General features: G+C 41.1%; 1 protein-coding gene across 5 annotated transcripts in view; it reads right to left on the minus strand.

Moving 5' to 3' along the window:
- LOC115653590 (histone-arginine methyltransferase CARM1-like) overlaps positions 1-13,981 on the minus strand; it is a 136,243-nt gene extending 122,262 nt beyond the window's left edge. The window contains exon 1 of one of the 5 annotated variants that reach the window (XM_030567046.1): positions 13,499-13,978. In XM_030567046.1, the coding sequence (XP_030422906.1) occupies positions 13,499-13,853 (355 nt within the window). In that variant the 5' untranslated portion in view covers positions 13,854-13,978. Of the gene's footprint in view, positions 1-13,498 lie in introns of all 5 variants that reach the window. The other 4 variants (XM_030567050.1, XM_030567048.1, XM_030567049.1 and 1 more) reach the window with 4 other exon arrangements.
- Between the last annotated feature and the right edge of the window lie 668 nt (positions 13,982-14,649).

A 14,649-nucleotide genomic window follows, 5' to 3' on the forward strand; every position in this document is an offset into this window, starting at 1 on the left:
GTCTTTTAAGTTACACAAGTTTTCAATAAAAACAACATCCCACTCACCAAAAAGGTTAATCAGAGAGCATCGTTTTGGACAATCAAGGTATGTCTACACTGACAACAATAATAAACTCTGGCACCAAGTCTCAGAGCCCAGGTCACCTGACTCGGGCTTGTGAGGGTTGTACTACAGGGATAAAAGGAGCAGTGTAGAGGCTTGGGCTAGAGCTTGGGCTCTGACTGAGACTCTCCCTCCACACTGGGTTTGAGTCTGGGCTCCAGCCCGAGCCCAAATATCTACATTGCAGTTCTAGCCTCCATAACATCGGGGCTCAGACTTGCTGCCACAGGCCTTTTTATTTTATTTTATTTTAATTTATTTATTTATGCAATGTTAACATTGCTTCAGGACACTGAGGGTAACATATACTAAGGGGATGCTGTTGCTATGGCCTGCCCCACATACTTAAACTTCAGTCTGTAACCAAGATGGATGTGAACGAGCGGGTGTGGAGCATGGGGAAGAGGGAGGAAATCACACACTCACAATAAAGCATTGAGATACTCTGCTCTTCATCAGTTCCTCTTTACAATAACTAAGTATCATGCTACCCAGAGACATTCAGAAACCAAAGAGCTAGTGCCTATCCACAGGCATTTGATCAGCACTGATAAAGAAAAGCAGCAGCAAAGATACAAGCAAACCATTGAGAAAGTCACTGCAGAAACAAAGTCAACCAGTTTTGCTCTTCAATGTTAACTGTTCGAGTCTCTTGTTCATTCTGACAAACACAAATACTCAGTGCAAGACTACCATGCACAGAAGGCCAGACTGACCTCAAACCGCAGCTGACCTTGGAACAGCACACAGCTGCTCAGAGCTCCGAAGTACAAGAGAGTTAAACCCACTGCTCCACCTCTTAGGAGGCTGCAGCATCTTATTGCCTCTCACCAGGTTCAGCCAACTCAGGTAGCCCGTGTTGTGGTAGAGGAGAAAGGTATTGTGTAACCGTGGCCCAGGCGCTCTCTCCCCCTCCTTGAGGTGAAGGTGTATAAATGGTGAACATTACTCTGTCATTCAGAACCTGTATTAAATGAGGAAAACAAGGCCTTCCTTCAGCAAAGTAACCCTATCCAAGAAAGCACTTAAAGAACTGCTTAAAAAAATAAAGTATGTGCTCTAGATACTTTCCTCAGAACAGGCCTAAATCTGAACATAGGAAATGAAACCAGCACTGACATCTAACCTTTACCAGTGAGATTTTTTTTTTAAAAAAAAACACTCAAAGAAATAATGCAGTCACTATATCCACTATATTTGAAATCAAGGAGAAAGAAGAGTGCTCGCTGTTTCTGGATAACCATTAATTGATAACCCCACAGACTGATGCATGTTCACTTCTCTTGTACTGCAATTCTATGAGGACTGCTGATTGGGGTGGAATGCTAGAAATGTTTATAGTTAGCCTTTTTGATCTAAAGGCATTATAGAGGCACTAGATTTTTCACAACTCTATTCCCCATAATTGTACATCACCACCAATATTGTCTTTATGGCTAAATGCAGTAAAGAATTAGCTAGTTCTCACTTATTTCCCACTAAAAATTAAAAAAAGAGTTATTTATCTGATTTAGAGCTTTCTTTTTGTAAATGGAAAAGCCTGAAAATTTATATTAAGAACTTCTGATATTTGTTATTCATCTGGTCGTGTTGTTCTAGCAGAAACAGTACAGACAACACAAGAAAAAGTTAAGTATATATTGTGCGCTCACAGTCTAATCAAGAAGAACATGAGAGATTTACTATTTAGGTTGTGAGCTATATCTGATGGTCTTGGCTAGTTAGAACATGCATGGTATAGTTACATAAAGTACACTATCTAGAACATCCCATTTTAACACTACTCATTGTTGAACCTAAGAATGAATTAATGGTATCTACAGCAAGGTTTTTCAAATTTTGAGAATATGATCACTTACCCAGATTACATAAAGGTAACATCTTGTTAATATTGTGGTTACTATAAACACAGATGTTATGCTAGATATGCTTCAAGCATATGCAGGTGACAACCAGAGCTTGGCCCATGTGAAAAATAAGGGAAATAAATGTTCAGAATGCAGTTATTGAAAAGTCTTGAGTTATGATCTGTTCTCATTAGAAGGTATGGAACTATGAAACAGAACAGCTACAGGAAAATCTCAAGATTCCTATTTTTAATTGCATCACATTCAGCCATACTAATTCTTCCTTCATACAGAGTAATCTGCTCCCTTTCAAGAGCTGCCTGATGCAAAGGACCTGCAGTTTCCCCTTGAAAAAAGAAAAGAAAAAACGTAATCCTCTAAAATAGGTGTGATAATTTAAACAACCTTTAAATTATTTGTTTAATCCCTCCAAGAAATCCTTTATGCTTCAATGACTCTTCTGAAAGACATGGAAAAGAGCAATTATAAGCCTCCATACAGCCAGAGTATCAGGGAGGGCCTGAATTATACTCCGAAAGCACCATCTTCATGATTTTCTTAGTCTTCAGGAGCAACCATTTGTCTTCACTAAGAAAAAGAAGGATTTGCATGGCATAAAAAGTAGATAAGAAGCTACAACAGCTTTGCTGCTTAGAACTGTTTGCAATCACTACTGTACTTGGGCAGACCGTTGTTGCTAATAAAGCCAATGCATATGTATTTACAGCACCAGAACAGATGTATAACTACTTCTCAGTTCCTAATACAGATTTCCAAATTTGATGAATTTGGTTCAGTTTATAACTAAATTGTAACAATAAATTAAATTAAACAATCTAAATATCTACTTGGGGGAAGTAAAATAATAGTGCAGTTCATCAAAGTAAAAAGTATCTGATGTGGGGAAATGAACGGCCCAGGGAACTGGTAACAGAACATGAACTGTGTCCCCTTCAGATTAACTGCTTGTACCCAGCTCAGGTGAGTATTGCCTGAAAATCACTATAATTAGTGTTTCGTGGCCTATGAGAAATGAGTTGGTCTTCTCAAACTAGTTCCATATCTCAAAAAATTCACTATGGCAAATTACAGAAGTTAGCACTCTTGTGCCAAGGATTATAATGAGGGGTAAGAATCCTCTATATTTTCCATGTTTCTGGCATATTACATACTTGTCATCTTTACTCAGTATTGCCAATTTTACACCAGCTAAGGATCTGGCCTAAGATATGTGCTAACAATTGGGCCAATAATTTTGCCTGCTTGGGAACTAACTATAAAAAATAAGTCAAGTTGTTTTTAATAGTGAATGTTATTAAACAGGTGCAAAAACCCTCCAGAGAAATTAAAATTAGTCCAAATAAAAGGTCTAGCTGCCGTAGCTCAAGGACAGTGAGGTTGAATTTAATAAATAAAAAAATCATGGAAACAAAGTTACCTTGCCAAGTTTGGCCTTATGCAAGTGAGTTATATTGGTTAATTCAAATAAGATGAACTATGCTGCCCATTTTTCAACCTACTCCTCTTTGTGGGGCTTCTTACAAGACTTTAAAAAACTCTCATCTTATGTTCCTCTATCCCAAACCAGGAGGAACAGACCAGACAAAATGATTTTCTTTCTGAGAAGGACACGAGGTCTTGCTCTTGTTTAAGGAACTTTGTTCTTCACCAGGCTGCGAGTCCTGAAAGTCATCATATCATCATGATATCCTGTGCTCAGCCCATCAGTAAGGATACATAACTGTGGTATTTTCTGCCCAACCATTCTTCCTCCTATCCTCCCTCTCAGCTTTTCGCCGAATCCTAAAATCAATTACACTGCATTCGTCAGCACGGCAAGATGAGATGGGCCATCCAGCCCTGCTTTGTCTGAGAAGGTGGACAACCAAATGACATTCCTGACTGGAATGTGAGCCAGGGTCCAGAGCAACAGCTGTTGTGGCCAACAAGCCAGACTAAAGCAACCATTCATGACTGACCAACGTTCCAAGATCATGGACAAAAGCTTTATTTAAACCCCCCCTTCTAACCACCTTTTCTATCCCCTTTCTTTTTCACCTTGTGTCTGTCTGTTAAAACTGGAAAAGTAAATACCCTTCATAAATCATGACTGACTCTGACTCCAATCCTTTCCTTTTCATCAAAGAAAGGTTGTTAGTAAAATAAAAAACTAATATTTTGCCTCCAAAAGAAGAAAGACTTTAACAGGTTGTAATTACATTCATTTTGCATAATTACTCAATTTCAGTTTCAAAGTTCTTGTTTTGCTTTCTTGTTCTTTCTTGCATTTTAATCAATAACTTTTTAACTTTAGAATAAGTGCTTTTGGGTGTTTGCCAAAAAACTGAGTGAAGCGGCCTCCAGAAAATGAATTGTAACATTGAAACAATGTTGGACAGTGAGAAGATTTACAACACCTTAAACTCTTTTGGCTCTTGAAATCAATAAAACAGGTATCAACAATGGCTGAGGTAGTGAGGAACTTCTTTAGTCAATGTAGCCTCTGAGATAGTACTGCCCCCCTATTCTCTCTCTCTCTCTCTCTCTCTCTCTCTCTCTCACACACACACACTTACTTCCTCCACCTTTTTGCCCTAATCTAGCTGGTTTATAGGTTTGGCTTCTCTCATAACCGGGAGCCGATCATGCGCTATTGAAGTAAATGTGAGTTTTACCATCTACTTCTCTGGGCAAAAAACCAAACCCCTGCAGAGGAGGAGGATACCTTAAACAATTTATATCACCTCATTAAAAAATGGATTAAAGTTGGATACTATTTCTCCAAAGATTCAGAAGTTGGAAACTTCAGTAGAACAAAGGGAACACTTAAGATCTCAAATTATGCTGTATTTAAATATTAAATAAATGTTATTGAAAACATTAGTACCAGACAATGTTATGTTGCTTCTGAGATTGAAAGCCCTGGAAAAAAGTCCAGGGTCTGCAGTCTATAACCAATAGGCTTAAAAAAAAAATACTAAAAATAATCTTTTTACCTCAATGCTCAAATTATTTGAAAACTGTTGGATGAAAAATTTAATCTTGAGTTAGCCAAAGGACTTTTAATTTGTCTCAGTTCAAACTATTTTCAGAGAGATGGGTATACAGAGCAGGGACATCTTCAGAACCCTACACCTTATTTTCAATATTCTCAAAAGTCGCATTTTTTTTAAATAATCAAAAGGGAAAAAAAGGCTTAATAATTTCCCAAAGTTAAGACCCAGTTTGTTTCAATTTTCAAGTGAAGAATTTGTAAAACCTTTCTGCTCAACATACAAGTTTTTTATGTAGCAAACATGTTTATGTACTAAACATGATACTTAGATATCTCCCTCTTTTTATGATAGAGTACAAATTTGTGTTCCCACAGCTTACTTCTGAAATCTTAACTGTAATACTAACACTTGGAGGAAAGACTGTGGTTTTGAAAATCACTATAAATTCTTATCTTCTTGATTTCTGAATTGAAGCAAATCAACAGAGCATTTATTAGACTTCAAACTATGTCTCTGATTGAAATATATTTACTGTGGAATTTGTCCTATGTAATGTTTATGTGGAGCTGTGAATAGGTTTTTGATTGGCCTAATGTACTCCCCTTGGTGATTTCCTTTTTGGTTAATGTTCTACTGATTGTCTTGTAATTCAACACCACTCTCAGATGCTCATAGTTTTAAAAATAATAAAAAGCAAAAAAAAATAATTTAAAAGTTAGCTTGTGTAAGTAGACTCACACTAACAACCAATAGAACAGAAATATATTTCAGTTATCCTCGAATCTCCTCTCTTCAGTTTACACAACTTTCTGTTTCCCCTTCCCCAAAAACTCACAAAATATACAAAGAACAAAATGCATACTTATTCCAGATGTGAATTTCGACTAGCATGAGGCTACCAGTCTCTGAACTGGGAAGTCTGTTTTGAGTAAGATAGGATAGTTTAAGTGTAACTACTGTCAGGGAGAAAAAAGAAAAGCAGCAGTGTTTAGTAGAGGAATTTTTTTCTTACTAGTCGAAACAAACAAGCCTCGTCATCCAGTTCACTTTTGGCTCCTATACACTGTGCAATGCAGGTCCTGTGAATAAAACTGTTTCCACCATTAACCTATTTAGGCTATCATTCTTGTGTGTATTTCAAATATAATTAAATATATTTGCTAGACAGCACTACTGCATTTTCCTATAATTCTATAAAGCCAGAAAATGTAATATCATTTAAGTTTGTTTCTAAACCAAAACAAGCATGTTCTCTTATTTTAAATAGCTTGACAATAATATTGTGATTCTATAAAAAAAAGTACACTAGTCTCATTAAAAAGTTGCTTTAGAATGTTCAAAGCTTTGCTGGCTTAAATTTAAGGTTGCTATTTCTTTGTATATCAAGGAGTGTTACCGGGGAACACCCCACTGCTTCCCCCCAATACGAAAACCTACAACTTCTGAAGCATGGAAATAAACATTTAAGGGCGGGTAGAGAAATATTAAATGTTGCAAACTCTTGCGATTTTATCATAAATCTTGTGATTTTGGGGATATCTCCAGAAGCTGCAATCCAGAAACTGCATGAGAATCTCAGCCTTCATTTATTTAAAAACATTTCTACCCCTCATGGTTATGGAAAAAAGCTGTTCATGAAGTGAGTGAATCCTAAAGTCTCAGAAAGCAGAAGGGGGGGGCCAACATTGATGATTAAAAAATAACCTCATGATTTTAAGTCACTCATGATATTTGAACACCTGAGGTAGGCAGTACTAAAATATTCAAAATCACTCACAGTTCGTACATACAATTCCACTGTACTATTGTAAAATCAAATCATCTTAACTCCACCTCCATACACCTCTCTCGTCTCAGCCTAAAACACCAGACATACATTGCCACCCAGCTTAGCCATCCTACGTTATCATAAAGACTATAAACTCTGGCAAACTACAAACGACAACATATGGCCCACACACAACCACACTCCACCTATAAGTTCATTCTCCCATAATTAGCCAGAGACAACATCATCTTTATGTTCTTATGTGGCCCCATCATCATAGTACCTAAGCCCATCACAAATATTCACGAATGTATCTTGCTTGTTACTATCCATATAAAGACCAGAGATGTGAGCCTCCCCACCCACCTACCCCACATGGTTTAGAGACTGAAATAGATCACATCTTATTTTCCATGTACATTTCAGAAGCAGTACACCTTTTCCCCACCCCACCATCCCAGCCATATGCAAAAAGTCAACCTGCTACATCCACTTTCCCTATAATGGCTGGAAATCCCACTATTCATCCTTTGAATAAGAGTCAACAAGTCTGTCCCCTTCTGGACACAGTCTACATGTTCACCTACATCCAATCCACTCAATAAATACACACCTGTTCATCACAGCAATATAGCACATTACCTAATTACCACACTAGAGAGAAGAGAGTCAACATGTGTACAGTATGTATTACATTTTGATTCATCATTAGACCTAGCCAAAACTTGGGATTTCTTGTTCACAAGAAATTTTGATATTTCAAAATTTGTCATGAACTGGAAATTCAGAAAACCTTCTGTTTCAGAAACACCAACACGTGGCATTTCTGAAAATATTTATGCTCCTTAGTGGCCCATCACAGGACTTCCAGGCTCCCTGCTACACATCTGGGGGCCAATTCCCAGGTTCCTGAAAGTTTTGGCATGGCGGGGCTGCCCCGCAGCCACAGACCCTGGAAGTCTGGGCTCCACAGAAGCCCTCCAGGAGATCTGGCAGGAAACCAGGCAAGTTTCCAAATGAAACCTACCTGATGGACAGGGTTCCATTGGAACCCTGCCTGTGGTACAATGAAAATTCATTGAATCCAAAGAGTTTCATGAAACTTTATGGGTTTGACAAATCGGCCTCTTCTCTGATGAGCTCTATTCATGGTCAGCATACAAAAATATGGTTAGTATTATGTCTTTGCTCTCTACACAGCATTAACGATATGATGAAGCCATATGGACACAACTGGACTCCGAGTAACTGTATTTGCTACCTGCCTCTTCCACCTCCTCCCCCCAGTCAGACAGCGAGTCTCTCTCTCTCTCCCCGCCTCTCCCTATAAATTTAGCTACTCTGTTAGATATCTGCTGCTTCTGCAATTGAAGATATGGAGGCGCAGTAGAGGGCTCCCAAACGGATGCTACTCAATTCCTATATACTACAGTTAATAGAAGCATATCCCTGCTAGATGGATAGTGGGAAGCCAAGAGGGACAGAGTTACAGTTATTTTTTCGAATAGGTGAGCTAAATGTTTTATATGTATACTTACCCAAGAGTTTTAAGGACCAAGAAAGTATCTGAACATTTTTCTACCTTCCTTGTAAGTAAGCAGTTAAATATTTATACTTAATACTCTTATTAATAGTACTATTATATAGCACTTGTCATCAATAAATCTCGAAGTGCTTTCCAATGGAAGTATCATGGCCATTTTACATACGAAGAAACTGAGGCACAGAGCAGTGAAGTGAATTGCCCAACATCACCCAGAAGTTTATTGGCAGAGGTGGGAACAGAATTCCAGGTCTGCTAAGTCCCAATGCAGTGCTCTATCCAGTAGGATACACTGCCTCATTGGTTAAGATTTATTTATTTTTTAACTCTAACATTCCTTGGTACACATATGTAGCAGAGCAACATTAATCAAGATTGAGGAAGCAAGTTTATTATTTAACTTCCCTGTTTACAAAAAACAAAAACAGCAGCAACAAAAAACTTACTAGGCCAATAGAGCTTAGTAGCTCCACAGTGTGTTCTCTCCTGCCATTCCAAAATGCAATCTGGGCATGACTACAAGTCCCTGTTGCCCCAAGCTCACACTGTCCAGCAAAGCTCATGGGCGCCACAGGATCTCTGGCTCCCTATAGCTTCCATTTTCTGGTACAGCTTTGGAGCTCTGCAGAATACCTGCATTTATGGCTCCTCTGCTTCACCTCCTACATTGCACATGGCAATGTATCTTCAGCGTTCCCATTACCCCTCCACTTCTGCACAGACTCTATAAAGCATCTGTTGTGCCACGCAGACTTCACATTGATAAACTGTACATGCTTTAATTAAAGCTGAAAGGTCTATATTGGTAAATAATTTCCAACATTTAAGTACAGTAAGCCTATTCTTTACATGGTAGTGGTATGTGACTGTGTTTAAAGTTTGAAGATTTGCAGTCAAACTGTTTTTAGCTAGAGGGACGACTCTCTCCCCAAAAGTGGACTCCGAATAAAATGTCAAGTTTTTAAATCATTCATAACTTAATGGTAGGCTAGTAGACTTCCAAGGCTCTGAACAAATGGTCTAGTAATCACAAAATTACTTGCCCTGTGCAATGTTAGAAGTCAACAGCCTTGCACCTGTGGAATAATGGAACTCTCAACAGGAAACGTAAAGCTCCTCTGTGCAGGAGACGGTTCTTCCTCAGAGGCTGGCGCAAGACTGTGGAATGGACTCCCACAGGAACTAAGGGCCATCACAAATCTCACCCCTTCCGCTCCAAATGCAGGATACACCTCTTCAGTGTTGCCTTCTCTAGCATAAACATATAGCAACACGTGTGTGTGTGTATACATATTATATTCCAAAAGCAGCAAAGAATCCTGTGGCACCTTATAGACTAACAGACGTTTTGGAGCATGAGCTTTCGTGGGTGAATACCCACTTCCTCAGATGCATGTAATGGAAAAATCCAGGGGCAGGTATATATATGTGTGCTAGCAAGCAAGCTAGAGATAACGAGGTCAGTTCAATCAGGGGGGATGAGGCCCTGTTCTAGCAGTTGAGGTGTGAAAACCAAGAGAGGAGAAACCATTCACAGTCTTTGTTCAATCCTGAGCTGATGGTGTCAAATTTGCAGATGAACTGAAGCTCAGCAGTTTCTCTTTGAAGTCTGGTCCTGAAGTTTTTTTGCTGCAGGATGGCCACCTTAAGGTCTGCTATAGTGTGGCCACTGTGTACCCACTCCATCACTGAGGAAAAGGATAAGAGAACAAACACATGACAGAAGTTGTCCTGATGCTTAATGCACTATTGCAAAGCACTCGGATAAGATGGTGAGCATGGTATAAAACCCAGATAGAACAGAATAAATGGACGTGATGATAGGACTTATGTTGGAAATCAGGGCTCCATTATAACTACAGATCTGCTGCTACAGAGTGCCTCCATATTGACAGTCATTTTTAACCATCTGTAGCTCAAAGACAGGGTAACCAATTTTCGTTTACACATTGAAGAAAAAAATAGTGTGTCATTCTGCAATGAAGCCATTGCTACAAATAAAGCCTACAGCTAACAGACAAACCATGCAAGTCTGTAAAGACTGGAACAGAACCCTGGTTCTTAAGCACCAGAAAAAACAGTCTGCTACTCCTTGAGCTAAGAGAAAGCCTTCTACCTTGGTTAAGTGAGGAGGAACCTTAATATTTGCTCCAAGCTGCAACCATCCACCAGAGGGCAAAGTACTCCCACACAATAATCATTACAACAAATATTAATAAGTTTGGTGAATTACAACTTTTTGCCTAAACATAGCCTTTGCATAATTTTGGAAGAAAATTTAGTCACACAGAAAGTTTGAAGGGTTAGAAGTCATTTCTGAGCTACAGAGACACTTAAAAACAAGTCAAGATTTCAAGTCAGCATAATGTCTTTTAAAATAACCTATTTGTAAAGAGAAGACACATCATAGCCAATTTTATTCAACCTTCACAGAAAAGTTCTCCTTATCTTTTAAAGTAAATGTGACAACTTTCAGCCCAAATCAAAGTCATAGGGGCTAAAATAAGGCACATAAGAGAAGTGTTTGCAATCTTAATCTCTCTCTTAATACAGTAACTGCTCAAGCAGCAAATGATAAAACTGCAATATGGCTCTAAAAAGAATCTCCCCTCACACCTGGTCTGACAGTGCTTAGGGTGCTGTGTGAATGTGCAGGAGGAGAGGACAGAGATGTGCAAGCCATCTAAAGAGCTACAGTTGTGGATGTATTCCCCTCTTTTGCCAAGGATGGTACTTTCCCCAATGCTATTCAGCATCCAAAAGCCATAACTGAGCCCTTAATAAACTGGAGCCTGATCCTGAACTCACATGAGTAGTCCTCACCGAAGTCAAATCACTTGCATGATTAAGGAACTGCCTTTGGTGAGTAAAGGCCGGGAGGATCAGGCCTCAATTCTGTCCAAGTACAACATGTAAATACAAGCCTTTATTAGATCAGCATGGCAGCATCGGGACAAATCTGTGAATTGGATCAGCAGCAGAGAAACCAAAGCAGCATAAACGGATCTGGGATTTGTTATGGACTTCAAAGGCTGTTTAACAACCTAGACTTGATAAAAACAATGTCTTAATTGTATTTTTCAAGTTTTCAGTTGGGTCACATGATCCTTTTCCAATTCAAATATCTGTTAACTTTAAATGCTGGTAGAAAAATAAATTCCAGTGTATTTAACGGATGATGACTGTCAGTGCTTATAAAAGCTAAGTGTCTCTGAGGCATAAAATGGACATAACCAGTCAGATAGGTGATATCCAATCTTCCAAACAATGGACCTCTAAATCCCACTCCATACCATCTTACTATCCTTATCTATGGCCAGTTTTGGGGAGAGAGAGGGATTGACAAATGCTACATTGTCTGCCTGTTTAGTAACATGGACAAGTATCTACTAACAATTAGGATGAGATCAGATTGATTTACACTATTGACCCAAACAGGATTTTCATCTGCTGTACCACCTAATCTCACACTCCCTTTCAGCACTTTTTGGACCCAGTCTTCCAAAGTGCCAATGGGAGTTAAAGGGTGCTCAACACATTGCAGGATAATCCCAGGGTTCATCTGTTTTACTAACTGACAGCACTCATTTTCCTTTCATAGCCATTACACTTTCAAAGTATTTTTTTTTTTACTGTGCTCTCCCTAGCCCCAGATCCCTTCCCTCCAATTCTTTTTTCTTATTGAAAGCCTAATGTACTAGCAAATAAGTATATAAAATACACCACACATTGGACAAAGTGACCAAAGTTCTCTTTACATTTTGACAGAGCATGCGCACAGATGCACTCTTCACCTGTGCTTTTGTGTGCTTGTCCCTTTTGAATCCTAAAATAGCATGACACATTTGCAGACAACAATAAGAAGTGACTGGAGGGCTGATCCTTGCCATTCACAGTGTATGGAAAAAGGGATGTATTTTCTTGGATTTTATTTGTGAGACTAATTGAACACCACTGCTAACAGTGGTTGGACATGGCTTTGATACATTGCCTTGCAGCATTACAAACAGACTAACACAGAAACCAGTGTGTGAGAAGTTTTAAGTGTTAACATAAACACAGAGTCAAATTAATGCATCTAGGAAATGGTTTACCCCCACACTCCTTCAATTTCGTTGCTTTTACCCTCCTGTCTTGGGAGGAATCAAGAGCTTCTCCTTCAAGGATGTTAAACAAAGACCTATTCTATCTATGTCTGGTTAATGTTAAAAATCCCATAGCACGCACTTAAAATACAAAATAAAAATAAAACAGGAGGGGGAGCAGCCCTGACATTCCGGCCAATACTTTTCCTCCATAAAATTAATTGATATCAAAAGGTCCTATGAGCATTTCAAAAGCACATAATGGCAGCTATGTTTTCACTAAAGCCACAGTAAGAACCTGTATCTACTAATCCATTACTTCGTAGGAAATTGTGAGAACATACCATTTACCCTCCTATTATCAGTGGGGTTTGGTGCTGTACAAACAAATGGAGACACAGCACCTGTCCAGCTGCAGCATCTCTCCAAACATTGCTAATGCGCTCATCACCATAGTATTGTTATTCATTACTTGTACTGCAGGAGTAACAAGGGACCCCCAACGACAGGAGGGACGCAGAATAAAGGAACAGCCCTGCAGCAAAAGCTGACAAAATGCAGTGTCTTCACCAGATGCTAAGCCATGTTCTCCTCTATTCAGTCACTGTTACAGCACCTGAAGCCGAGAATGGTGCAGGGAGTAACTGACTCAAGAAGGGGCTCAGTGCATTGCGGACAAGGCAACTACTGACTACGCAGGAAGAAACTTCCGTCCTGCAACTGAACATGAAAATCAGGTGGCCGCAGTCATTTCACCCCCCTGCCCCTACTGCATCGAATTTCGGCCTCAGCGTGAGTCCAGAGACACAGATACGCTGCAACAAGTTGTGCTGCCAGCCGCCGCGGGGGGAGAGGGATTCCCACGTTGGGCGCAGCAGCCGCGCAAACGAAGACTGGCTGTGCCGAGCTGCCCAGTGCGCGCACGCGCCCCCAGGGGACAGTTCCTCACCCCCCCCATCCCTCCCTCGTGCAAAGCAAGCCCTGCCCCTGGAGGGGCGAGCCCCGGGGCAAGCGGGACCCTGCTCGCCGGGCAGGGAGCTGGCTCCCACGGCGGGGAAAGGATGGAAAACAGTTTTCAACAGCAAGCCGAGCGCCCCCTCCCCGAGCTGCCCTGGCAGGAGCAACCCCCCCCCCCGCGACAGCCACCAACCCACCCACGCAGCCGCGCGTGCTCAATACTTCACCGTCTGTCACAGTCACGTCTGCATCCTCCTCGCCCGGCTGCACCGCCAGCTGGAGCGCGCCCTGGTTGGGGCTGGCAAGCTGCAGCCCCCCCCGCAGCTGCTCCTCGCTCACCAACAGCAGCTTCACGCTGTACTGCAGGAGCTGGTGCTGCTGAGGAGCAGCCATGATCCCTGCCGCCGCCCAGCCTCTGAGCTCAGGCGGCCGCTGCTGCTTCCCCGGCCCAGCGCAGCGCGCAAGGGAGCTGAGGAAAAGGGAGAGACGGCGGGTAGGTTTCACTGATAAGCAAGTCCCACATTTGAGACACCTCCCGGCTCTTTCTGGCATTGGCAAGGCAGCATTCTCCCCTCCCTCCCTGCCTCTACAAAGCCGGCTCAGCCACTAGCAGTTTCCCAGCCGCTTGGGGTGAGCCCTGTTTGGCGACATCTCGGCGCTTGCAGCAAAACAGTGACATCTCCTGGCCACCGGCGTGGCTACACCTGCGGACCGGCGGGCAGCCATGGTTTCCCGCAGGACTCTCCAGGGAGCCGTGCAAAAGCCTGGCTCACGTGAGCACCCCCTCGGTGGAAACGCATTGTGAGGCCTGCTTCAATGCATCTCACCCGCCCGAGGAAGGATTTTGTGGTGAAACATTTAAAACCCGCTTTCCCCTTGAAAGCACCCACCTTCCGAATGCAGCAGTTTGACCAAAAGCTGGGTGATGTGTGAGGCACTCAGAGCTGGGTGTCAATGAAGGTCACAGTTCACATTCTAAATGTGGGAATTTGAAAATAGCAAAACAGCTGGGAGTAAGGTTCCCTGACCCCAGCTTTTCACATTCTGGGGAGATAAAGGGGGCAGCAGGTTGGTTTAAATTGGCAGGGTCCAAACTAGTCCCTATTTTTTAAATTGTATTCTAGACTTCATTTTTGTGCATTTCAGAATGGTTGTGAAGTTAGCCAAGACACTCAAAAATTCTCTGTCCTGGCAGTGTGAAAACCGTGGGCCTTCAGCATGTAGCTTGTTTGCCGTATGTCCACTGAGAACTAGGAAAGAAAAAGAAAAGAACCTGTGTTATTTAGAATGCAGTAAAACACTGAGGCTCCAATCCTGTAAACTCTTAGGGTGGAATCCACAAAGGGGT

This window comes from Gopherus evgoodei, chromosome 6, assembly GCF_007399415.2.
Source record: "Gopherus evgoodei ecotype Sinaloan lineage chromosome 6, rGopEvg1_v1.p, whole genome shotgun sequence".
Taxonomy (NCBI): Eukaryota; Metazoa; Chordata; order Testudines; family Testudinidae; genus Gopherus; species Gopherus evgoodei.